Source organism: Notolabrus celidotus, chromosome 23, assembly GCF_009762535.1.
Source record: "Notolabrus celidotus isolate fNotCel1 chromosome 23, fNotCel1.pri, whole genome shotgun sequence".
NCBI lineage: Eukaryota > Metazoa > Chordata > Actinopteri > Labriformes > Labridae > Notolabrus > Notolabrus celidotus.
Genome location: NC_048294.1, coordinates 15,124,462 through 15,150,900, shown reverse-complemented (window position 1 = coordinate 15,150,900; position 26,439 = coordinate 15,124,462). Strand labels below are relative to the sequence as shown.

General features: G+C 39.8%; 1 protein-coding gene across 2 annotated transcripts in view; it reads left to right on the top strand.

Moving 5' to 3' along the window:
* LOC117807376 (inactive ubiquitin carboxyl-terminal hydrolase 53) overlaps positions 1–26,439 on the top strand; it is a 40,027-nt gene that overhangs the window by 1,314 nt on the left and 12,274 nt on the right. For both annotated transcript variants that reach the window (XM_034676645.1, XM_034676644.1), the window contains exons 2-11: positions 10,210–10,830; positions 13,074–13,166; positions 15,371–15,505; positions 16,606–16,716; positions 18,420–18,502; positions 18,746–18,830; positions 19,076–19,222; positions 21,406–21,555; positions 23,699–23,867; positions 25,632–25,778. In XM_034676645.1, coding sequence (XP_034532536.1) covers positions 10,687–10,830; positions 13,074–13,166; positions 15,371–15,505; positions 16,606–16,716; positions 18,420–18,502; positions 18,746–18,830; positions 19,076–19,222; positions 21,406–21,555; positions 23,699–23,867; positions 25,632–25,778 — 1,264 coding nt within the window. In that variant the 5' untranslated portion in view covers positions 10,210–10,686. The remainder of the gene's footprint in view (positions 1–10,209; positions 10,831–13,073; positions 13,167–15,370; positions 15,506–16,605; positions 16,717–18,419; positions 18,503–18,745; positions 18,831–19,075; positions 19,223–21,405; positions 21,556–23,698; positions 23,868–25,631; positions 25,779–26,439) is intronic.

Here is a 26,439-nt window from a genome sequence, read left to right as displayed (position 1 = left end):
CCTATTAACATCATGCACACTCATCCTTTATGTTGGTGGCTGAGGAAGACTTTCCTTCAGGACAGAGATCCGAGTCAATATGGAGGCATGCAGGAGAACCAGTTTTGACTGCAAGTCTTGTGTCACGTCTTTGTTTAAGAGCGTGTAGAGCTGGAGGACTTGGAGCAGGCCTTTGTATGTTTTTATGAGGATCTTTTTCTTCATAAACTATTGCAACATTGTGGCAGGTGATCAAAATTGTGACCTAGTTTCTTTACCAAAATATGTTTGGTTTAAAAGTCAGTAGGAAAAGTTGGGGACAAAAGTCAGGTTCATCACACTTCATATTTTTTGGCACTGGCAAGCTGCTTTGAAAAGTGCATCCATTAAGGAAGCAATCATAAGAACACAGAGGAAGGATGTTATATTTCAATCAGGTTGTGTTCAGGATGGGAATGTGGAACATGTGCTTTTGTTCTCTCTCTTCCTCCCTTGGACACAGCAAGGAGTAATGGGTGAGTCAGCCAGCATGGTGTGGGTGACCTGTTCAGTTTCACAGGCTTGAACGCAGTGACCGTGCGCTGGAAGGTGGCGAGCCTTTGAGCAGGAAGCCCACGCAGGAAACGACCCGCTGCATTGTTGCCTGAAGGCTTTAACCATGTCTGCAGTCCGGGGAGAGTTTTACAGTCCAGTTTCTCTGTTATTTTAGGGTTGGAAGCATGCAGGGTCACATTTTACTGCTTCTTCTCCTTCATGCGGTGACCACTTTTGCCAAGGCTTTGGTATACTTGCAGGGGTTTGTGTGTTTTACCCGTCCCAGCCTCTAATTAAAATAAACCGTCTGACAGGAGAATTGTGGGTGTTAAACTAGAAAACTAGAACATGCTGTCCAGAGTGGAGAGGAAATAGAGAGTTCATGTCTTAAATGTTAGACATCAGTTTATAAAAAGCAGATGAAGTGGAAGTACAGGTCTGAGTGGGCAATGTCAGACGTGATTAAAAGATGTGACTTCATTCCTACGTTTCCCATGAGTCAGAGTTCTTAGAGCTTTTCATGAGTAAAAAAACCAAAATAGGAGTTTTTTCCCCCTTGAGGGGGATTTGTTGCGAGGAAAGTGTCAGCATTACTCCACTTGTTAAGTGTCGTAATGAATGATTTTCGATTAAGAAAGGCATGATTCCACACTAGTCAAACTTGGGCAGGTACACTTGTTAATAGAAGTTGTGTAGCCTTTGAAAATGCATTTTGGAACCACAAAATCATGCAAATCTGTTATCCTGCTCAGCAATTTTTAAACCATTCTTTAGGTTTCCCCTTCCCAAAATGTTAGCATAACCATACTGAGGTCATTTTAGGAGTACTTAATGAATCATCATGTGTTTAAAACAAGCAGCAACCTCCGGTCTCAAAATATGAAGCCCATACAGAAGTGTTATAAATTGCAGTTCATTGAGCGTCTGCTTGAGGCTGGCTGCAGAACACCCGAAACCACATGCACATCAATTCAAAAAAGTTGATCTTTGCAGCAGAAATAAACATGTTTACAGCCTGGTTAAAAAAATGGCTTCGGTCTGAAGAGCTAATTTTCTCTATCGGCACACACTGTACAGGGTGAATTTTTTTCTAATGTGACAGTTCAGAAGATATTAAGATTACGAGTTTTGCCCATTTAAGGACATGACTGACTTGATTGACAGGCAGGAACACTGAAGCTGTTGGCGAGGAGGCTCAAAGACCGCCTCTTTACCTCACACTAGCTCTCCAGCAATTAGGTTTAGTTCAGCAGTTTCAATAAATTGTCCTGCCGACGATTGGCTTTAAAACAGGGCTTCAGAAACAGATGGGTGATGTCACGGAAACTACGTCCATTAATAACACAGCCTACGGTTTAAAATTGAATCAAATCAAATTTGTATGCCTAAAAGTTTGTCTTTATTATAGGAGCAGAAGCCTACTCAGTTTTAAGTAGAAACTCATTATGCTTTCAGACAGCTTGTTGAGTGCATGTTTGTTTTACATTAACAGTGTTTCTATGGAGGCTGTAAGTGTAGGTGTGGAGAGTGGGAGATATTTTTTTGCTACCATAAGTCACAAACTTTGACTCATCTTAGCCCCCATATTCACATTATTCTTGCAAAAAAAGATGATTCATAAAATTATCTCACTGAAAGAAGGGAAGAATATGCACTGCTCTGTTTTTTTTATAGAAGCTGTACTTTCTGTTGCACATAATCATTCATTACAGACCGTAATTCATCAACAGTGAGTCAGAGATGTGTTGTAACCGGGGAAATCACACGCTGTTGTCATATAGGTGGATGATGCACAAGCATGACTTAAAGATGTGTTAATCTACTCTTAAGGTAGACTGACCTTTTACAAGTGCTTAACTTCACACTGTGCTGTGATGTAAGTTGTGTTTTTTTTAAAGGAAAAGGTGGTTTGTGTTATTCAAGGGCTGCGCAAGATCTGGCACCACGTGTTTGGGAGTTTCAGAGAGCTCTGATGTAAGAGAGAGTCGTCTCCCTTCATTATTGGTGTTTGTAGGAGAACCTGTAAGCCCAACAGTCCCAACAAAGACCTCTTTATATATACGTTGGATTCTTCCTCCTTCTGTCTTCTGCTCCCACGCTGCACTTCTATCCACACATCTTTTAGACATTGAATTAGCGTGACTCAATTTCCCACAGATTGATTCATCAGGGGCTCCTGGCATCACCACATAGAGAGGAGATCAATTGAATCATTCTTAATGAGGCTATCCATCAACAGATCGCTAATAGATAAATTAAAGCATCCCACTCCCCGTGCCTTCACACCAGCATGCCCACATCTCACCGACTCCTGAGGCTTGTCGGAGGTACTGATGCACAACACACTCTGTGGCTGGTTGTGCCGGGGATGCTAGCCTTAGCATTTCCCACATGACGAGGAGGGGAAGAGAGTCGATCCTGGACTGTGCTTGACAAGTCTGAGAAAGGCTTTGTTTAGAGAGGAAGAGTGGAGTTCCTGTATCGTGCTCCTGAGCCTAAAAGTGAAATGACTTCTTTTGTTTGGCTTCTGCTCACCTCACATCTAGAATACACTTTCAGAAAGATAATAATCCTGCAGTGAGAAAGGTGTTAGTTATGCGTTTTGTTTTCCTCTAAAATTCGGTTCCACCTTTTTAAATATTAACATCAGAAATGATCGAAGACTGTCACAGAGAGAAATGACACCAGGAAAGGTCATGATGTATCAGTTTAAAGCTGGGTCAATTTTTTGGAAATTATTAAACTTGTATTCAATTAATAATATTTTTCAGGGTGTTGTTGAAAAACTTCTTGTAAACTAACTTCAGGAAAGTTCAAGCAGAGTTCAGAACTGACACCAAACCTGCAGGGAGCATTGTCTTTGCTCAGAGTTACAAAATAAATAACTGCGTAGAAAGGATGTAACTTTCCATAATGATTTGCTAGAAGTGTAATGGATGTCTCTACTACTGGCATGCCAATCCACTGGCTTGTGACCCTATTTGGCCGTGATGGTTGACCGGCCAGGCTTCTTAAATGTAGCTGATCCTGTGCCGATCTCAGATTCACACACACAAGCTGCATATTTCATGCCATGGGCACAGCAACAGTTCTACTCACAAGCTAAGATATCATGAGGTGAGCATCAGCAGCAGAATAAAGCAGTGAAATCATTTCTCTGCACAGTTAGTTGTCCTGGAATTAAACTAAAGCGCAGCTGATCAGAAACACTGAACCTGCGCAGGAGTCGTTCATATGAGACAGCTGTCACTCTGTGCTCCTCCACGGTCGGAGGAGAGCAGTGCGTTAGAATATGAATTCAAACATTCTCCCCCGTAATATTCTTTGGTTACAGAGGGACATGGTAAGGAAGAGGCCGTGAGGGAGAGACGGAGACGGGGAGAATTCAGTCGAGGAGAGTGAAGCAGTATACGTCTCTGTTTTTATTATTTGATTTAATGAGTAACAATAAACCACAAAGGAATACAGACATTGTTGATAATTAATAATATACTTTCACAATTTTTACTCTCTTTATTCTTTTAAAATATTTTAACATATTATATTACTGATCTTTTAATTGTTTTAATCTTTTATTTTTTGTTGTTATTAGTACTAAAACATTGTTTAGTCTCAAACTCTTGTCTTAAACTTTGTCTTTAACTTCCTTTCTGTCATTTATTTTTGCTGTCAGGTTATTGTTTTTTATTCTTTTTATTTTTATCTTTTTTATTCTCTTTTATTGTCTTTTAGTTTCTTTCCTATTTGTAAAGCACTTTAAATTCCTGTTTTGAAATGTGCTATATAAATGAATAATATTATTATTGATCATCGCATGGACATGCATGAGAATACAGTCAAAATGTTGTGCAAGGGAACAGTTTGTTTAATTTAAATAAAATAATTTAATTTCCATGGAAAAAATTAAACAAAATAAGTATGATTTTTTTTTTCAGTTTCAGTCCTTTAAAGAAAGAAAATCTGAATCAGTTAAAATTGAAATAAGCAGGTCAGACCATGAAAAAATCTGAAATCAGAATCTGCCAAACAAATTGCGATCCAGTCATCTGGAGTCTGGAGGAGTTTTCCTCCTTTTGTTAAAAAAAAACAAGTCCACTCATCTGTCGCTCCTGTGTATATTTTTGAAGTGTCTGTCGTGAAGAAAATAATCAATGCTTTCACGTATTTTATGTATCATGTTACACCGTGCAGCCTGTTGATCTCCAGCTCCGTCACTGCAGGCTCAGAGATTACAATGAGAAAATTAATATTTCACTAAATCAATACAAACTGTTCCTTCTCTTCTCTTGTTACATTTAGAATTAAATCAATACATGAGTTTTATTCACCAGAACGTTAGCACTTGTAAACTTTAATTGAGTCTCATTAACTTCACAACAAAAATAGACTAAAATAATACTACAAAAGTCATATTCTTTGTCATCGTTGAGTTTCTTTTTCACTCCAGGGTACATCGTGTGTAAAACAGAAACTGCATGTTAAAGCATGGTCAATTTTCACACTTTTATGACATTCTTTTGAGCTTCTGTTTACCTTTTTACTACTATTTAAAGTCCAACTCTTCATGTTGAAGCTGTTTGTTATGATTTAGTGTCTCCTCTCTCACTGAATGACTCTTTGCTCAGGTTGTGACCTAGTTTCTCCGTACTGGAATCAATGATTTCATCTTATCTCTTATCAAAAGCGCTGCTCCTAATCTGTTCACGTGACAGATAATTGAACCTTGCATTCTTTAGCTCAGGTCATTTGAATGGTGTTATCAAAGGATGGCAATGTTAGGTGTTTTAATACCAGACAACACTAAGAGAGCTTGAACAAGTCGGCCTGAGGGTACAACAACACGAGACGTATGAGCTTACAGCGGATGGTGACATAAACCTGGCTTCAGGTCAATATTGTGACCAGGCGGTTGAGTCATGTTCTCCACCTTTAGTTTATAAAGATGGAGTCAGGTTTTTAGCCTGGATGCACTCAATTGAGGGATCTGTTCAGATTTGTTTTGCTAATTGTTTAATAAAAATAGTAAGAACGTTCATATCTAGCACAGTAACCCGTGCAGACACAGAACCATTTGTTTCCCTGCTCATAGATTAGATGTTCTTTGTGGCATTTTAACCTCTCTGGATTGTGACTCAGCCAGTCCATGTCTAAAAATGTGCGCCTGTCCTGCAGTTTGATCACAACATGGTGTCAGTCACATGATGTTGTCAGACGAAAGGTGTCACACCTAATCTGATAAGCCTAGATATTTTTTTTTTCATTTGTTGTTTGTGGGAACAAGGAGGAGACACAAATGTTTGCTGCACGTTCATTTTCTACACTTTAAAGCTAAAAAAAAAAAGGAGTATATCCCCCTGAAAAGTGATTCTCTTTGCACTAAAGCAACATAGCAGAATCTTTTAAAATGATATCATTGAACTGCAGTCAGCATGTGCCAATTTCTGCTCACACTAAAATATCGCTGGACATAAGTGAGGCTGGCAGTTTTTCAAGTGGACCTCTGTAATGTAATAAAACCTCCAGGAGCAGAAAGGCAGAGCCGTATTTACTCTCACTGTTGTCAGCAGCGCCTCAATAGAAAACATGCGTTGGCTTCATTCTGAATGCCGTCAAACTGACATTGAATGATGTGGACATGGGGATGTGTGTTGCTGTTTTTGCCTGCTGGCACGGTGATATGGAAGAGATGCTAAAGGGCCAATTTGAACGTGTTATCACTAAAAATAGAGGTAAGAATAATGTCTACGGTGGCCCTGAAGGACAAAACAAATTTACAAAAGATGAAACACTTTTACAAAGTTGGAGTTGAAGTTGGAGACAAATCTACATATTGGAAGACATTTTTACATTTTATAAAAAAAAAAGATTACATTAGCAAAACACTTTTACCAAGGCCAAAACAAATTTACATTTAGGAAAACAAATAAAACAAATAAAAAAACCACATTTACAAGCAGTGAGTCAGTTTTACAAACGACAGAACACTTTTACCATTTCTGAAACTAATTTACATTTATTTTTAACGGAAAGGGAATGTTCCAAACACCAGAAGTGATCCGGCACCAGACCATTCAAACAAACTAAATGACCCCTCACTCGATCACTCCCGGATCACTTCTGGTATTTCGTACATTCCCCTTTCGTTAAAAATAAATGTGCATTTGTTTCAGAAATGGTAAAAGTGTTTGTTAAATTGTCTCACCGCTTGTAAAATTGCTTTTTGATTTTGTAATTTTGTTTTCTTAAATGTAAATTTGTTTTAGCCTTAAGTGTTTTGATTTTGTAATTTTGTTTTGTCATTCAACTTTTTATTGCATTTTTTTCAGTATTTCTTTGTTTGCCAAAAGTTGAGAAATTATATTTAAGTTATACAAAACCAACAAAAAGAAAATAGAATTAAAAAATACATGTAATAATAATAATAATAATAATAATAATAATAATAATAAAATAAATACAAAAATAATAATAAAGATAATAATGAAATAGCATTCATAATTTTCTTGTTGATGTTTAGAGGTAGTGTTGTAATATTGTTCATATGTAGTATTTCATGTCACAATGTTACATTTCATAATCATCCATTGATGAATGTCATTTTGTTTTCTTAAATATAAATTTGTTTTCCAAAATGTACGTTTTTCTCCAACTTTGTAAAAGTGTTTCATCTTTTGTAAATTTGTTTTGTCCTTCAGGGCCACTTTAAATGTCTGATAGGAACATGGTCCATCCATTTGATCACATGCTAACATTTGTGTGTTAATGGATGTCCTTGCATGTTTTTTATCAGAGGTAATGATGAAATGTGAATCTAGATCCAACATGTCAGGGGTGTGTGTTGTTTTTGGTAAAGGTGTAGAGGTGAAGGAGTGCACGCTTTTTCCAGCTGCCCCACCACTGCTGGAACTAATCCGAAAACATTTGATCTTTAGCAACTCTGCAGCTTAAAGTGATTGCAACTTCATAACGACAGCATTCCAAAGCACGGAGGCAGCAACATTAACATGTTTGGTTTAGCGACTGTACACGTGAATACTAAAGCTGTGGTTGCTCCATTAACCTGCTTTAAGGTCTCATTGTTTCAACATTTCACCTTCCACTGGAGATTCCTGAAATGCAAGGATGGAAATGTTGTCCGACCTGTTTTGGCTGAAACTTACCGAGCTTCTGGAGACTGTCACAAGGGGAAACTTTCATTGTTGGTGCAAAGTAGGGCAGTATTTTGTGTGCTCATTTTGAATAACAAAGGGTTTGTGGTTTACTCTTTGAGGTAATTTTTTTAAGGTGTTAATATGAGTCACTACGCATTGCACAAGCGCTTTGTTTTTGCTATGTGCTTTTTAGCACTGGAGAAAGATCTGCTTTACTTTTCTGCACAATACTGAAAAAAACAAATTAGTCTGACATAAAAGAATAACTCCCCTTGACTAGCGGCACTTGCTCTTGTTGTAACCTAGACACAGCTTTCATCAGCTCACTCAATATGTTTCTCACAATGTTGTTTAAGATGCAACTTTCAAAGAATGAAGAATGAACTTGTTACATTGTCCTGAGCTGCTCCTCTCGTGTTAGAATTAGGTCATGCCAGCACTCTTCTGTAGTTGAGTTTAGAAAAGAATGACAGTGCCGGGAAAACTGAGAACACAAGAGAAATTTGAGGCGATATATTTTCATAGTTGAGTTTTAAGATTGCTGACCAGTGATTTAATCTCTTGTGCGACTGCAGGCTTGATTGTTTAAAGGATATTAAAACGACACTGTGGATTCAGACTATAATGTTTCAAAATAGGGAAAAAGCATAGACTGTATAATTAATGGACGTAGTATCCTTGACATCACCCACCTGTTCTTGAGAGCTGTTTTGAAGCCAATCATCGGTGGGTGTCAAGCTAGTAATAATAATACCTTTATTAATGTAGCATCTTTTAAAAAACACGGTTTACAAAGTGCTTCACACAGGGCACATCAAAACAAACAAAAAGAGTACTTTACAGCAAACAGACTTTAGACAAAATAAAAATTGTACATTAGGAAAATGGACACAAAAGACCCGAAAAACGATTCAACACAGGCAACACAAGAACCCAAGGATAAGAATTAAGACCAAGGGACCAAGAAAATAAGACATTTTGAAATATAAAAGGAAAGAATGAAAAGGAGTAAAGCATTAAAAGAGGGGTAAAAGCAATAAGGTGAAATACAAGCTAAACAGAGATAAAATCATTAATACAGAAAGTAAAATGATGATAAAAGCAGTAAGAAGACGACGACATCACATAAAAAGAAGTCTACAAAAGTTTTAAGAAGAGACTTAAAAGAGGTAAAGAGGCGGGCTTTGAGCGTCCTTGCCAACAGCTACAGTGTTCCCTCCTGTCAGTCAAGTCAGCCATGTCCTTATTTGGGCAAAACTTGTAATATCAATATTATCTGAACTGACGCGTTATAAAAAATAAAATGGGCGCCCCCCCCCCCCCCCCATACAGTGTTTGCTGTTAGTGAAATAAGCTCTTCAGACCAAAGCTGTTTTTTGAACAAGGCTGTAAACATGTTTATTAATGCTGCAAAGATCGTCTTTTTTGATTGGGTGTGTATGTGGTTTCCGGCCTCAAGCGGACTCTCAATGAACTGCGGTTTCTAACACTTCCGCATGGGCTTCATATTTTGAGACCGGAGGACACCACTTGGGAAAAAGCTGCACAATCAATGCATGGGTAAATTGGTCGTTCAAGAGAAGATTCATCAATGGCAAAAACATTGATAGTTTCATTGGCATTTAACCAATGAATGAAGCTTTGGATGCAGATGTTTTTGTGCTGAAACAAACCTTATAGGTCAAATACTTAGTTTAAATTTGAAGTGCCATGCCCTGTTCTGTGGTTTGTATATTTTCCTCCTTTTTTTTTCTTTGCCAGTCACACCCTTGCTGGTTGGATCCGATATGTTCCTCTCTCTATTTTTGATAGATCACGGGTCTTTTGATCAGCCAAAAAATACCAGGTCAATCAATAATGTAAATATGCTGAATTGTGCTCTCAAGATGAAGTGAGTATTAAAAGCTTGGGAAGAGTTTGGTAAGCAGTTATCAATATTCAGAGCTGGAAAAGACTTGTCTGTAAAGTCAATAGATTTTCTGCAGAATGTGTTAGATGTTGAGTCCTCCTTAGCATAACGTGAGTGGAATTAAAAAGGTAAATCTGCACCCAATTTGTCAAGTTTTCTGTAGGTTTTGTTTTCTGTGTTTTTTTCTTCATACTTTATAATTCTAGTAGCTCTTAAATACAAACTCTGCTTTAGGTAATTTCCTTAACTTTTCCTGTCTGTTTGCTGCCTGTTAGTGAAGAAGTTGGAATAAGTCATTCTGAATGTTAATGTGCAACTGGAGCAAGGGGCCAGCTTTATTTTGACACACCTCCAGTGCAAAGGGTGCTGGGCCAAGTTAATGTATAAGCTTTGTTTGCATGTCTTAAAAGTCCAGTGTGACATCTGAACTAGATCAAGCACAGAAATGAGGACTTGATTTTCAGATTATTGCTCTGCTTTCATCAATACTAATTTCATGATATTTTATAAAGCTACTAAAAGTGTAAAATGCTTTATACAACAGTCTTAAATGACAGTGCTTACATAGTGCTGACTGATTATAAGCTCTGTAATGACATCTTTAATCTAATTTAGTGTCTTTCTCTTTCTCTCCAGCTTTCTGCCCCTCCTGGAAAAGTCTTTACAATGGATGAACGTCTCAAAGTGGCGTTTGACTGCAGCTGAATTTCTTATTTCATCAGGACCATGTGGCGACATTTGCTCACAGGGGTCTGTGTTCCCTTCTGAAGATGTTGTGAAGCCGAGCCTTCAAGACCAAAGGATGACAGAGGCGTGCTACTTCGAAACCAAATCACATTTTATCACAAGTGTCAGAACGCTGATCATCAAAGGCTCCCCCATACAAAGACTTGGATTGTAACTTCTTTTTTTTTGTGTTAGCTTTTAATTCTTTTTTTGAGAAGCAGATTGAATATAAGGAGCTTCTACATGTGCTGCAGAAATGGACTAGAAGCCCATGTGTAGCAGGGCAGCTGCTGCAGCTCGTGGAATTACTTAGCCCCCATCTCCCTCATCCCCCTTCCTGTCGTCTTCTGACTAACCCACCTGTCCAAAAGCAGACCCCACTATCCAATGGCATGGGTCAAGTTCTTCAGGAAGCCGGGGGGCAATCTGGGGAAATCATACCAGCCGGGGAGCATGCTGTCTCTGGCCCCCACCAAAGGACTGCTGAACGAGCCGGGCCAGAACAGCTGCTTCCTCAACAGCGCAGTGCAGGTTAGTCCATCTGTCTGTCTGTCTGTCTGTCTGTCTGTCTGTCTGCTGTTTTGCTTGTATGTGGCTGAACTTAATTGAACTTTTCCTGCAGTTATTGACCTCTCCATGGTGTTTCCCTGACAGACATACAAACCTTTAAGATGTTGTAATGCTGAAGGACTGACAGAGACGTGCAAAAGCTATTTAGGTTAAATGTTGACTTGCTTACATTGATAACACTATTTCCAACAAGCTTATATTTAGCATGTAAGTATAGTGTGTGAAGTGAGGGATGATGTATAGTGAGCGATTGGTCAGGCAAATTAGAATCCCAACAGGGTGAGCCAGAGGGGAATCTAATTTGCATAACCACCTGCTCACAATATTTGCCTCTTATTACCCTGCGACCAACTACAGACAACAAGCTTAAACAAAATGTTGATTTGAAGATGATATTGATGTTTTGATGTCCTCTGAATCCCCGGCAGGTAATGTTCCATGGCAACAGTTTCTGTTTTTGCCTCCTTGTGGGACGATTTACCCTTAAAGTGAATGTCCATTTCAAAGTCAAGTGAAAGCATTAGCTTGATTATTTAAGGTAAAATGAGATAAGGTGAACAAGACTGCTACAGGAATGGTAACCTGGACATTTTTGTCCTCATTCAGCTATCCTTCTTCTCACCTCTTAATGAATCAAATGTCACAACTTGAATCACTGCTGCCACAATCACTACCGCTGATGGTTTAACTAACTTTGTGGGGATCAACAACTTTTGCCATTGCCTGGATTGCTGGACAAACGTTTTGTCCACTTTTCCCTATAAGAAATGGTTGGGGCCTAGTAGCTCCTCAGGCTGCTCTCACATATTTGCTTGGTAACTGTCCTTATTACTTAACTCAAGACCAGCCTGACACGGGACTTCCACCAGATCCGTGAACGGTCCGTCTCCAATCCACTGCGGTCCGGTGAGGTTTTCCCACGACAATCCCTGAATCAAGGGTTATCCTCCTCCTCTCCTCATCCATGTTGTCTTTATTGTCCTCTGAAACCTCTGACCTGTTGACTCCAGGCCTACCTCCACCCTAAATGATTTTTTGTTGTCATAGTTAAGTTAAAAACTATCTAACGATAACACAGAGTGTATTATTCTGAAAATTAACCAGGTTTTTATTTTGTTTTGGAGCCTGACTTCCTGTCCCGCTCCATCTGCTCTGTGCTGAATTGATGCGTCGTGCTCCGGCATCCAGCAAAAATAGAAGTCTTGCGTACCTAACCTGTTGCGTTGCGACCGTCCGAATCAGAGATGCAGCTGTAACGCAATGGAGCGGATCCAGTGTGGGTTTACAGATTGACTAGAATAGAAACCTATCAGAACCAGTGCCTTGACGGATCGGAGATCTGATGGAATTTGGCCTTGAGATGGAGACTAATGTTTTTGCCACAGTGTCAACAGGCAGAGATGAAATGTGCCAGTCTCCTTTAGGCTAATTGATTTATTACGGTGTGTGTGATCAGGTTTTCCTTGGCATCACTTTTGCTGTTGAGAATGAATCCCCATTGTTTTACCAATCAATTAGTTTTTGAATCAATCAGAATATACCTGTATGAACAGTCTGTACATAGTGGCAGACTAACTACATTGCCAGAAGCAGAACAATTATTTGTCGTTGAAATCGTTCTACTTGCTGGTGCTCTCAACTTAACCAACCTGTCTTTTGTTTGGGCATCTTGAGCAACATTTTTTGTTCACTTGTTGCTGTCTTCCTCCAGAGCTACAAACCATGACTCCTCTTAAAATATGTCCACCTAAGCAGGGATTCCTAAGATTAGTCAGTGTCTAAATTTGTCAGACCTTCCCAGCAATTTGGTAATGTACTTGAAGGTTGGGTTTGACTCTTGGGAAACTGGGGGGCGAGTTGGCTCCTTGCAGCCAGCCACACAGTGAGGTCACTCTCTGAGACTGTGACTCACAGGGTGAGCCAACCGATGAGCTGGTTGAAGATGATCATTACCTTGGGCTTTGTTTCTGTGAGGGGAATTATTCCTGTCGTTATTTCTCATCCTCATGACCTTGGAGACTTTGTCCTAGTGCCATAATACCTTATGTAACAAAAGACCTAAGGATGTTGACGTTTTAGTGCATAATAGGAGGCCTCCCACTGAAAACAATGTACTCTTATGTGAGCCTCATTTATTGAGGCTGTATGCAAGCTATGCTCTGATATCGAGCTGTAAAGGGTAAACACTCCCTCTCTTTGTGTAGGTACTATGGCAGCTGGACATCTTCAGACGCAGCTTGAGGCAGCTACCTGGACACTTCTGTCTGGGAGAATCCTGCATCTTCTGTGCATTGAAGGTAAGATACAATAAGGGGCATATTTTTGAAAAAAGTAGCAATACAAGCTCGAATCTGACTTTATATACTGAGCTTAGTTATCATTTATTTAATTGAGTTTGTCGTGCGTTACTTTAAAAGTGGACCGAGCTTCTCAAATTCCTGTTTAAAGCAAAATTTAAAGCAATGCCTGTCTTTGACTCAGTGAGACCTCTATTTATTTATTGACGCTTACATTTTCAAGTTTATTCAAACATGATAGTTAAAGCAGAATTTAACCAGGCACAAAAATGTCACACTTACAGATAGATATATATTTATCTACCCTTTTCACATTTCATTCCTAAAAACACTTTTTAATTGGCAAAACTGGTAAATAACAGAAATATTAAAGACTTCTCCAGAATTTTCAACTCCAAAGTAACAATGAGATGCTATGGCATAGCTTACATTTTCTTCATACAAAGGCCTGATGCTTTATGATATTAAGTGTTTTATTTTCAAACAGTTGTGAGTGAATACAGATGATTCAATGTGTATGTCATGTTAATGGAACACACAGAGCTTCCAGTGCGCTTTTTATTCTTGCAGCCATCAGTGTTTCTACAGTGACTCGTCTAATGAGAACGTCTGTCTGACAGATACCAGCAAAATAATGTATTACAGAACACATGGAGAATTTACACTGATTGCACAAACACTGAAGGTGACTGTGTGCGTGACTGGACATAACCTCTCAGCACACGTTCATATAGAGCACGAGGGCGGGGCTCATACAGACTGATAGGAATGTTGCTGTATGTGTGGGTCATTTTAAAACGGAAGCTGTAAAACTCACCTGCATGGTACATAAAAAAACGACAACAAATAAATTGACTTGAAAATAAACTTAAAGATCAGATAATTTTTTTTTTATAGTTTTAAGTTATATTTTTGGGGGCTTTTTCGACTTTATTCAATAGGACAGCTGAAGAGAGACAGGAAATGTGGGGAGTAGAGAGTGGGCGACGACATGCAGGAAATGGTCTGGGCCGGGAATTGACTGGCGACCCCTGCGATGAGGACTGTAGCCTCTGTATGTGGGGCGCTTGGACTGCTAGGCCACCAGCGCCCCAGATCTAATATTTTTAAACTATTTCTACATATTTAAGATTTGGTACTATAGGTTATCCTTGCAGCATATTTGCCCAAGATCACTTCGGGGGGCCATTGGCCTAGCGGCCTAAGCTGGCACCCCATATACAGAGGCTATAGTCCTTGTCACAGTGGTCTCATGTTAGATGCCAGCCTGGATCATCTGCATGTCCTCCCCCACATTCCCTGTGTCTCTTCGGCTGTCCTATCAAATAAAGGCAAAAATGACCAAAAATATAACTTTAAAAACAAAAAGTACAATCACTTCAATTACTGTACCAGCCACTTATATCATATTTCCACATGGTACAATCTCAATTTCCAAAAGGTTGCAAGGCTGTGTGAATTTTTATTTAAAAAAAAATATGGCTTGCAAATCAGTCAAACCCAAACTTAATTGAAAGTAGTGAAAAGAAAACGTATCAAATGTTGAAACTGGAAAATTAATTTGTTATAAACAAATAAATGCTCATTTTAAATTTGATGCTGGCAACATATTTCCAAAAACATTGGGACAGGGAAAACAAAACACTGAAAGAAATGTGTAATGGTAAAAACAGCTGGAGGAACATCGCATCACTTATAAGGTTAATTAGCAACAGGTTTGTAACATGACTAGGTATAAAAAGGACATTCTGGAGAGGCTCTAGAAATTTCTGTACACAAGGGACAAGGCCCAAACCAACACTGGATGGCCATCATCTTCATGCACTCACTCACTCACACAACACTGCATTAAAAACAGACATGAAAGATGAAGGATGCCGCCACCTCCACTCTGAAGGAGAGAGGAAAGCCACCTAGCTTGTTATCAGAGTAAAGTTCAGAAGCCAGACAACATACCAACTTGTTTGAATTTAAGGTTGTAATTTAGGGCTCAGGTTAAAATACTGAAATTCCCCTTTGAATGACTCCACAGTTTTTTGCCTGGCTAATGAGTCTCATCAAAGATCTGGTCTGTTTGTCATCATACATTTTGGCGACTGTCACATAACCAGACTGGATGGAGTAATGAGAGTGGCACATGTGCTTTTAATACACTCAATGTCTCATTGTCCAAGAGCAATCACAAACCTTGTTCTCCTCTTCAGGGAATTTTCTCCCAGTTCCAGCACAGTCGGGAGCGCGCCCTGCCCTCCGACAACCTGCGTGTCGCCTTGGCAGAGACCTTTAAGGACGAGCAGCGCTTCCAGCTGGGCTTCATGGATGACGCCGCAGAATGCTTTGTAAGTTCCCGTGGCAACTCAACCGTCCTGAGGGAGGGAGGCTAGCGTTGTGTGTGTATGTGTGTGTGTTTCTTTTTGTGAGTGTTATCCTGCTGCCTCAGTTTGGGTATTGCACAGCAACAAACTGTTTGGCGAGGTCACTGAAAGAGCTTCTGTCCCTCCCTTCCCCTCCCATCAACCCCTGCCACATTGCCGCTAAATATCATCATGACAGGTTATATAAGGGCCACAGCTCTCTTTGAACCTCTCTGTTTTGTGCCACCATATTATGTTGCGGTGTCCAAGTGGCTTTTAAAGTAGATTTCATGCGTCCTCCTTCATTTTTCACATCCGTTCCGTTTTTTCTGCTTTTTGGTGGAACAACAAAGCATTGTTTGGTTGTAAAGGTTTTTTCTTCCAAAAGTATAATTTACAAGCTTTACTTCAGTTTTATTATAAACTCAAACCATTTAATAAAAAATACATCCTGCAGCATTTCAAACACTCTTTTGTTTTTATCTTTTTTTGTCACTAGCTTTTCTCTCCTTAGATCTGTAACAGTATTCCTTAAAACTTAACTGCTGCTTTTCACTTTTTTCATCTACTCTTACTTTTCCCAACTTCGACTGAAGCTTACGTGCCAAAGTTGCTATCTTTTATAGACAATCTTAATTCTTAATCCCACATAGATCTTTGCCCTTGAGCATCCACTATGTCATGCATTGGCAGCAGCATGTCGCTGCAGAATTTATGTGAGGAGTAAGCCAGTGTCAGATTAACGGGCTGTGAAGTTGTGCCTGCAACCTTTGCAGGCCTACCTTGCAGCCTTAATATTTTATAAACTCACAAGCACTCCATAGAAACAGGTGGGAGCTTAAGGGGAGAAAAGCTGCACGTTAAATATGTCCCTTCTGCTGCCAGGTTTACAACAATACTCCTCAAAATGAGCTCTTGGTATGTGATGGTGCTTTGCAATGTGCTGCAGTGTTTTGCCCTTGGAAATACCTTTATCTGTGTCAAAAAATAAGTAGCCTGTGGTGCTTGTAAACAGGTGTCTTTACAACTCACAGAGTTCGAAACATTTTTTCAAATTCCTGATAAATGATCCGCTTGTGTTTCAGGAGAACATTCTGGAGAGGATCCATCTGCACATTGTGCCGGAGGAGACAGACGCCTGCACTTCAAAGTCTTGCATCACGCATCAGAAGTTTGCTATGACGCTTTATGAGCAGGTGAGCAGGGATGTAGAAAACCAAAGAGCTGTGATGTTGTTTTACTTCTAAAATGTTGCTTTTCCGCTCAACCCTTCTGGAAAAGAAAAGTCGAATGTGCCAATTAAGCCTTTATTAAATGTAGATTTGATTCATACTTTTATTGTGCCTTCATTTTTAAACTGTAAATGTATCAATTTACGCAATGTTTGTTTGCACAACCTTTAGTGTGTGTGTGCAGGCTAAACACACTAACCAGTGTTAAGATTTAGCAGCACACATACACACAGACAGGTACATGAATCACTGTCTGAGACAGTAGAAATCTAATCCGTCATGTTTTGATACTGGGTCGCCCCAGTGGAATAAGGAGGGTGTTTCTGGTCCGATTCCACTGAGCAGAAGCAGCACCAGATAAATCACAGATGGTGTACACATAAATTCCAGCACACACACACACACCAACACACCAACACCCTTCCGTGACGCTGCGATGCCCATCATTGACACCATCCCAAACCAGTTCTATCTCGGTATCAAACAGATAATACGCCTTTGTACTAAATCCCTTGGGGACACAGAGTGGATTTCGTTCCACCCTGACTTCAGAGCGCCCAATCCAGTAAATATTATTGAGGCCTGAGTGAAGATTGCCTCACTCTGTTTGCAGTTTATAAGTCATCACAAGGAGACAGGCAAGACAGACAAGTTGTAATCTCTTGCCAAAATTTAAAGGCAAGCAAGTAGACAAACTTTTGAAACCCATACATCGATCACATTGATAGGTAGAATAATCTTCCTTTTTTATGTTATTTTTGTTAAAATAAGTAAATGAAATCCATCCATTTTTTAAGCTTAAAAAACTCAAGAATAAGTCTTGCTTTATGGTTAGCCTGCAAAAGACAAACGTTTGTTACATCGGTACATCAGTCCACAAAAAGCTTTTTGTAGGTAACTTATTTAAGTTTTCTTTCACTAAGTAATGACCGTTTTAATGTACTGTGATGAAATTGGAAAGCCAACCCTTGCCTTTTTGTCTTGGATTGCCTTTTTTTAACCATTTCAGTTTTCTACAATTTTTTTTAGAATTAAATAGAAACGTTATCATGTCCAACATTTGATAGAAACGTGTTTTGTCGTTGGTTTAAAAGAAAAACCCAGGTGATCAACATAGAGTCAGGTTATTTAATCTCAGAAGATGGTGTGTTTACGATGCTTTCTTGCCAAAACTTTAAGTTCCACTTCTGAGTCAGCCACGTTGAAAATCAAAGTCATAGTGGACCCCTGGGAGTTGCAGATAATTTTTCAATTAAATTCAATTTGCTTTATTGGCATGAACAAAGACATGTTGTTGCCAAAGCACATAAAATTCATACACATACATTACATATATATTCATTACATATTATATTCATTACATATATATTCATTACATATATATTCATTACATATTTTCTACGCATTAATGAACGATGGTGTCACCCATACAGCATATCTCAATGTCCTCACTTGATGCGGTATGCTCATAAAACCTTCACCTAAAATCAAATATTATGGGATGGTGCGTCCCTCGGACTGTGACAGGCAGGAGATATCTCTTTATTTTCTTCCTGCCATTGTATGTGATCGTCCTGATAAAGCCTTTAACAGCACGTGTGCATGCTGCGATCACACATGTATATTGTTTGTGTTCACCCCCTTCTTGATCTCTCTCCTCTCTGCAGTCTGTGTGTCGTAGCTGTGGGGCATCCTCTGACCCACTGCCGTTTACAGAGCTGGTGCATTATGTCTCCACCCTCGCACTCTGGTAAGGCACAGGCAATACGAAACTTTCTTCACTTTTCCTCCCATTGTCATCTGTCCTGCCCTGCTGTGTTTCTGCTGTTCCTGCCTTTCTCTGCACATTTGTCACAAGGACAAAGTTTAAGCTGGCATTTCAGACGCAACAGTTTTTCTCTCTCCCACTCCTTTATCTTTATTTGTCTCTGTCTGTCTCTTTTCCTCTTACATCCTTGTTCTGCTGACAAAGCCTCTCTCCTTTTTTTTTTAGTCAACAGATGCTTCATCGCAAGAGCGAGTCTTTTGGGGAACTGTTACAAGCTGCAAGTACGATAGGAGACCTTCGTAACTGTCCAGTAAGTGTTTGTATGCAAAGGGTTTTATTAGCAATGTGTACAAATGGTCCAGTTTCCTGCAGGAGCTATTCATCAGCCATTACTCTGATCTATTATTTGTTGAATAAACTTTCTTCTGGAGTGCGGTTTGGTTTGGTTTTGATCTTTATTTTAACTGACTGGCCAGTTTTGGAGTGTACTTGGTAATTGGGCAAAGTTGCTTTTGGGTGAAACTTGAGTCATTTTTTCTGTGTCTTGTTTTCCAGAGCGACTGCGGCCAGAGGATAAGGATGAGACGGGTCCTCATGAACTCCCCTGAGATAGTTACCATCGGCTTCGTCTGGGACTCCGACCAGTCAGACCTCACAGAGGATGTTATCAGATCACTGGGGCCTCATCTAAGTCTTTCTGCAGTGAGTTTACTTTAACCGAGCATTACTTTGCTAAATGACAGCCTTTGTTTACATTTAGTTGTTTTTAACTTCTCCATTAGTGTCCTGTGACCTGAAGTGACTGGAAATCCCACAGAGATTATTTCAGGAAAAGAAAATGTCACAGATTTTGTTTGGATTAAATATTAAGGTTATTTAAAAATGATCCAACAACATGCAGTTTGAGCATGTCTGTACTTTTCTGAGGAAGTAATTGGTTAGCATGGTTTGAATGGTTACTCTCATTTGGAATCTGCCGAACCACACAGCTGTTGTTTTGTCTTTTGCCGTTTTCTTTGGTGCAATCGAACATATGTGGGAAGTAAAGTGGGGATTTATTTCTCTGTAAGTCGGGACCGTTGCGTAAGCAGTTAACGCCCAATGCCCAGTTGGCTCGCGCCATGGAGCAAAAAGCCCATGCTGGCCTTGGTCAGCTTTTCAAAAAAGCCCCTCCTTCTTCTGTGTTTTTCTGAGCATGTGTTTGTGTGTCTGAGGGAACATGTGGGCTGAATAGACGTCACTGAAATACGGAAAAAACAAGTATCCAAGACTGCTTTTGTTGTTCACACATTCTTGATCTAAGCATGCACAAATGTAGACATCTGGTGTCTCTTTTCTGTCTGTAGAGCACAACTTCACTCTTGAATGGAAGTTGTTTGAAGTGCTCATATAAAATATGTATGGCCTGATTTGGAAAATGTTCCCGTTCAAATCAACCCGCTGTGTTTGCTGAAAAAAAAATCAATCAGTGTAATAGAGATCAGGGCAAACACTACATTACATAACTTTCCTATTGAAGATTCAAACCGCTTATTTGACGGCTCCCTCTTGCATGTTCCCAAGCAAACCATCAGAAGAATTTGGCTCATACCCCCTCCCACAAGTGTGCCACAAAGACCCTGATTCATTCGAGAGCGTTTCATGTGACTTTATTGAGTTTTGAAGGGAGACCTCCACCCCTGTCGTTTGCTTTGAATCCATTGTTTGAGAGCGCGAGAGGGGCACAGAGAACTGGTTGTGCAGGAAACACGGAAGGGGGAAACTAGCAGCCGTCTCACCATCCCTTCTGCTAAATTGTGCTCCTACTCTTTAAAGGCTGTGGCATTCAGAAACGCCTATGATTGAACATCTCTCTATGTTGGGATTTAGAAAATGACACATTATTAGGTTTCTATGAAGCGGGTTACCACTCACTCAATATCCATGTGATTGCTTTCATTTTTTTTGTCTTGCCTGGCTAGATAGTTACCCTATTACCAGACTATCTATTACCAGTTAAAGGCGGGATATTTCTGCTGTAATGTTCTTGTGAAGTCTGTCACAGATGCGAAGTGGTGACACCAAGTAGCCTTGCTGATGTGCTGACATCAGAGGTAGTAATAGAGGCATTACAGAGGCAAGACAGCAGAACAGCACTGTGTGTGTGGATTTCTGTCTCAAATCACATACAAGGACAGCAGTATTATGTTGTTACTGAATCACTATATAAGTACAAAGGTGATGACTGACTGAATCTTGACGCAGGTTATACAATCTTTTAAAATACTTAAAACACAACTGAGGGAATATTTAAAGCTTAAATAGAATCAAAGGCAGGAAGGGCTTTGTGTTAAACACGTTTTGAGAAGATTCAGAAAAATGAAGACTTTTCCACATCAGAACAAAAGTGTCTAGAGCTCCTGCTGTGCAGGTTTCTGTTTTGCAGAAGAGGAATCAAGGAAACGTCTGTATCAGATCAGAATACATCGACAAGTGTAGTCTCTGATACCTGATGCATCATTCAAGGCTGATGCATCTTGAACTAACTCTTCTCCTTATGATTTATTCTTCATTCTTCCTGATAGTTCTACAACATTTATGAGCAGGGCAAAAAGTGAAGAACATCACGTTATGTAGCCTTCCTTTTAATGATAATAGTGGAGACATCAGTTCCTGCTGTGAAGGCTCTGATTCAAATGAGCTCCTATTGGTACTGATCATCAAATCAATGCTGGTTCATTCCCTCAGACCTCAATCTATAATACATGGACCAACTGAGTCCACCAGCTATCAGCATCTCTCACCTGCCAGCCTGCTTACTGCCTTTCTGTCAATGAGTGATCGGTTTATAGATTAAAATATTTATAAACATGTGCATGTGTGTGTTTTTGTTTGTGTGGACACAGCTCTTCTACAGGGTGACAGATGAGCATGCCAAAAAGGGAGAGCTGCTCCTCGTGGGAATGATCTGCTACTACAGCCACCACTACTGTGCCTTCGCCTTCCACACCAAGTCTTCCAAATGGGTCTTCTTTGACGATGCCACGGTGAAAGAGGTGAGGGAGAGCCCACTAAGCGTCCATCCTTTGAAGTAAACAGACTAATAGGTTTACTGGTTTGGCAATCAATTATTTTAATTAGCTTCACCCTGATCCTTTTCTAACATGCACTGTTTGCTTTGCGTTTAATATGGCCGTGATATTAACATTAAGCTTTTATTGCTTTTGTCAAACATTTAAAGCACCTAGTTTCTGTTATGAGAGGTAAAAACAAACAAACAACGTGACTCAAGAGATTTTCCTTTGTTTTTGTTAGGATGTATCTTTTAGCTTTTTATTGTTTTTATATATATAATTTTTTTTTAAGTATCTTATTACATTCCTCTATCTTGTTTTAGCCTTGTATCATTTTATCTGTTGCTGCTGTTTTCTGTCTCTGTTCTTTTGTGAAGCACTTTGGGCTGCATGCTTGAATGTATGAAAGGTGCTATATAAATAAAAATGAGTTGAGTGGAGGGTGATGCAAGCGTCATGTGACCGTTAACCATGGTTGCCATTTTTGGGCCTGAACATGTTGACGTTGCTTCATAGTAAAAGCATCTGGTTTTGAATGATTTGTTGCATTCTGTAAAAAAAAAAAAAGAAAAAAGGGGGAAAAAAAGGTGAACTATATTTGTGCGGTTTCAAACGGATATTTAAACATTTTCACAGATTTGACATAACATTTGTGCACAGATGGACCAAAGTTTAAAATGTGTAAATCAAAAAACATCAAATGTGCAGTTCAGAGTCGCCCACAGCAGCAGAGAGTAGCAATTTTCAGTCTCTGATCTCCATCACCAAGTCTCTTTATCTCCCAATAAGGCCTGCATCGATTGCCCTTCATGAGCCTCTGGGTTGATGAGCCTTTATGGCACTGAAGAGTCAGCCACCTCCCAGCCCCCCACCCCGATTTCTACTGCAGTACCCCAACTCTGTCATCACAAAGTACTGCAGTAGTGAAGTGAAGCTTAACCAGCAGAGATTACTTCACTGATCCCTCTGCTGGTTAAAGTTGAAGGGTTATTTGGAATCCTGAGGTGTTTTGTGCAGATGTGTATTCTGTACATGTTGGAGAAAGCTGTGTGTGTGTGCGTGTGTGTGTGTGTGTGCGTGCGTGCGTGCGTGCGTGCGTGTGTGCGCGCGTGCGTGCGCGCGCGTGTGTGTGTGTGTGTGTGTTTGATTTTGCAAGCTTGTGCTTTTGTGTTTGTGTATGTGAAGAATACTGGATGAATCCTGGTCCCTTTCTATTTCTCTAAATATTGAATTTATTTTCATGGTGTGCAAATATGAGCGCGCCTTTTGTCTCACATGCTCGCAATTTTCTCGGGGACTGTGGTGCAGCGGCTGGCTGGCTCCGTGTCAATCCATCAGCAGCTTGTGCTGTGTGTGCAGACTCCTCCTCCCCCTCACCCCACAGCTGAGATAGAGGAGCTACAGTGCTCAGCAGCGCCTGCCAAGCCTATACCTGGGTCGAAACTTGCCAGCATTTCTGCGACTCCCCAAGTCCCAGCTGCTGAATGACTGCTGTAGAGGAGCTTCATTTCAGCTTTCTCCACTGTCTGTTTAATGAAGAGGAATGTTTTGCTCTGCATTACCATTTCTTTAGCTCATCTCTCCATCCCTCCTGCTCCCACCTTCTCCTCCCTCCTCTCCCACCTTAATTTGCTTAATTAAGAAGCACACAAGCATCTGTTCGCCTGCAGCCTGCCTTTGTTGTGCCTTGGTGGCAAGACACGCACCTTCCTCAGCTTACTCAGCTAATGTGATTGTGTGATTTGGCTTCGGTTTGTAATATTCATTCACTATTTAGTCTGCAAACAATAAAATGTGAGTTTTAATTTTGCAGCTGCTGGTGGATTTTATCAGAGCTGTCCGATCACTTTCTTTTCTGCTAAGATGTATATGCAGTGTGACCTTCTTTCAGTGAGACAGTATGCTTCACTGGAAAGCAAACTATCCCGACTCATGCACAATCTGTCCAGTTTTTAAAACTGATCGAAATCCATCATTACAAGCCTGTTTTTGTAGCATCATACTCATCTAATACAGGAAAACTACTTCTTCCCTTCACACAACAGAGGGGTAAAGCTCCTGTTTCTAAGGTTCTTGAATTTGTAATTACATGCTTTGAACATCTTTTCTGTGTCTTGTGTTTCAGATCGGCTCCAGGTGGAAAGATGTGGTCAGCAAATGTATCAAAGGTCACTTCCAGCCTCTCCTCCTCTTTTACTCCAACCCTGACGGGAGCGCAATCACCTCTGATGATGCCTCAAGACAAAACAACACCCAGTCTCACTACAAGACGCCTGTGAATGGAGACATACAAGGTAGTTTGCCCAAGCAAGGGCTAGTGATCTCTTTGTCTGTGTTCTTGTGTAATGAACTTGACTATAGAAACTGGAACAACTTCTACTGGATTGGGGCAGCGATGAAGAACAGTGTTGCCACGCTAACACCAAAAAATACTAATTATAGTTACAGTTACAGCTGCAGACTTTTTATGGACAAAAAGATCACCTCCAAAACTTGAGGGGCATTGGTCTTTGTCATAACTGCTTTTTATTTTAATTTATCAAATATAATCACAGTTCAAGTGATATTATTGAATATCATTTTACACTCATTAAAACGAAGGCCACTTCTTTTTCAGTCTTAATAGTCCTGATTTTAAAAAAAATGTGGGATTAATTAAAAACATCAAATAAAGTATCTAAAATAGAGAGTCACTAATTATGAAACCTGGGCTGATACTTATTCTGATGTAAAAAAGAAAAAAAAAGAACTGTGCCAATTCCCATACCAAATTCATTAAAAAGGATTTATTTTGTTGTTTTCAAATATTCCTCTATCTGGGCCCTTAAATCCAAATTAGTCTTAATTATAAAAGAGAGAGGAAAATATAAAGTTATTAAGGCCTTCATATCTTTAAGAGAGCACAAACTCAATCGTATAAATGAAAAAAAACAAACAAAAAAAACCCCCTCAACTTAAAAGGAATTAAGGTGAAGACGTTTTTCTTTTTAATGGTTCAAAAGATCTCTGTCGCATGCTCTATGATCACAAACCCAGCAAGATGTTTTTAGTGCTCACACAGCCCAACAATAACTGCTGTTACAAATGTACTAATACACAAATAATTCGAAAATAAGTAAAATGATAGAATCCATCACTCAGCTCATCCAAAATATTTATTTATTTATTTTTGTTTTGGAAAAGAAAAACTTGACAGCAGGCTAAAACATGGGGCTAGCAAGCTTACCGCTATTTAACTAATGCCACGCAACAGACGTATATCGGCTACTTCAATCAGTGAAGGGCACATTATTTGTCAATAGGCCCATATCTGTCAACATGGCTGATGGAGGCTGATACCAATACTGGGGGCATCCCTGCTCAGAAGTACTCTCTTGTTTAAACCTTCAAATAGAAATGTCAGGGGTTTGGATGGTGAGTTAAAGTGTGGCTCATATATCTAGTTTTGACACATTCACCCTGTACCTTCATCTGAAGCAATGTGTCCAACCTAAATGTAATGATTCAACACATTTGCGTAATATTAAAAAACTCTCTTCATTTGGAAATCACTGTTAATACAAATCAGGTTCAGAGAAACATCAGCAAACAGAAAAACAAGTCTTTATAGGGCGTGTTAAATCCCGGATCATAAGTTGCCTTTGCAGGCAGTAATGAAAATTTGTTTATGAGCAGCTCTGCTGTTTGGATTATATATCCCTGGATTTGTTTGGTTGGGGAGGTTTTTATCCCCTTAAAAGATCCTCCTCCAACTCTGTGTGCTGGCCCTGCCCCAGGTCCAAGCTGTGGCATCAGCTCACTGGCCATCAGAGCTGACAGGGCGCCGGACCAAACTGGATCATCCTTCAAAATCAAAGAGAATATAGTGAGGATTTTCTCAGTCAAATAGTGTTTCTTATTTTCAGGTGCGGTGCAGGTATTTATTGGTATCAAATTTATGTTGGATCGTAAAACTTATGTAACAAGGTTTATTGCGTTTTTGTTGGAAAAGGACAATGCTGCTTTATGGCCTTTGCTTAAAATATTGGATTTTTTGTTGTGTGTGTTTTGCTCTGCAGGTTTTGATTCTCCAGTCATAACTCCAAAGAAATTGGACCTCACCAGGGAGAATCTGAATGCTTTTCTGGAGCAGGGCTCTTTCAAACAGCAAAGTCCTTCAAACTTCAGCAGGGGCAGCGCTCAGACCAGTGCAGGACGGGGACCAGGTAAGACAGAAACTATGAAAGAAATCAGTATGCAACAGGGGAGGAATTTATCACAGAGGACTGGAGGAGTCTGAAAAGTGTTTTTTTGCACCTGTTTCTCCTGAAAACTAAATAGTTTTCAAACCAGTTTAGAGAAAGCCTCAACAAAATCCGTATCTCAACACAAGAGATGCTTATAAAATGTCTAGCAGATGAGTCACATGGTGAGTTGGTTGTAGTTTTTAGTTTTGAAACACTGTCGTATTTATAAATATTTGTGACTACAGAGGGTTGACAAGCACAACTCTGGCAAAGCAACTTGAGGACGAAAATTATAAATGTCTTTTGCTGCAGAACTGTATCAGCCTGGGCCAAGTTAGGAAAAAAGAGGGGATTAGGACACTAGTTTAGGAGGGAAGCCACTGAAGTGCTGCGAATTCTGCACATACTTAGGAGCAATCGGGTAGAAATAAAAGGTGCACATTCAGAAGAACAGATTTGTTTGGAGGCGATAGAGAGAACAGTGTTGGAGCAATGAACAAGATGAAATTGCAGCTGATTTCTGCTGTTATTCTGGTGCTGTGTAGTTTGGGCGCTGAGGAGACTATAGCATCCAAAATAAAACCTCAAAAACAACCTGATATGTGTAGAAATGTCATCTCCTCTTCACACTGATTCCTGT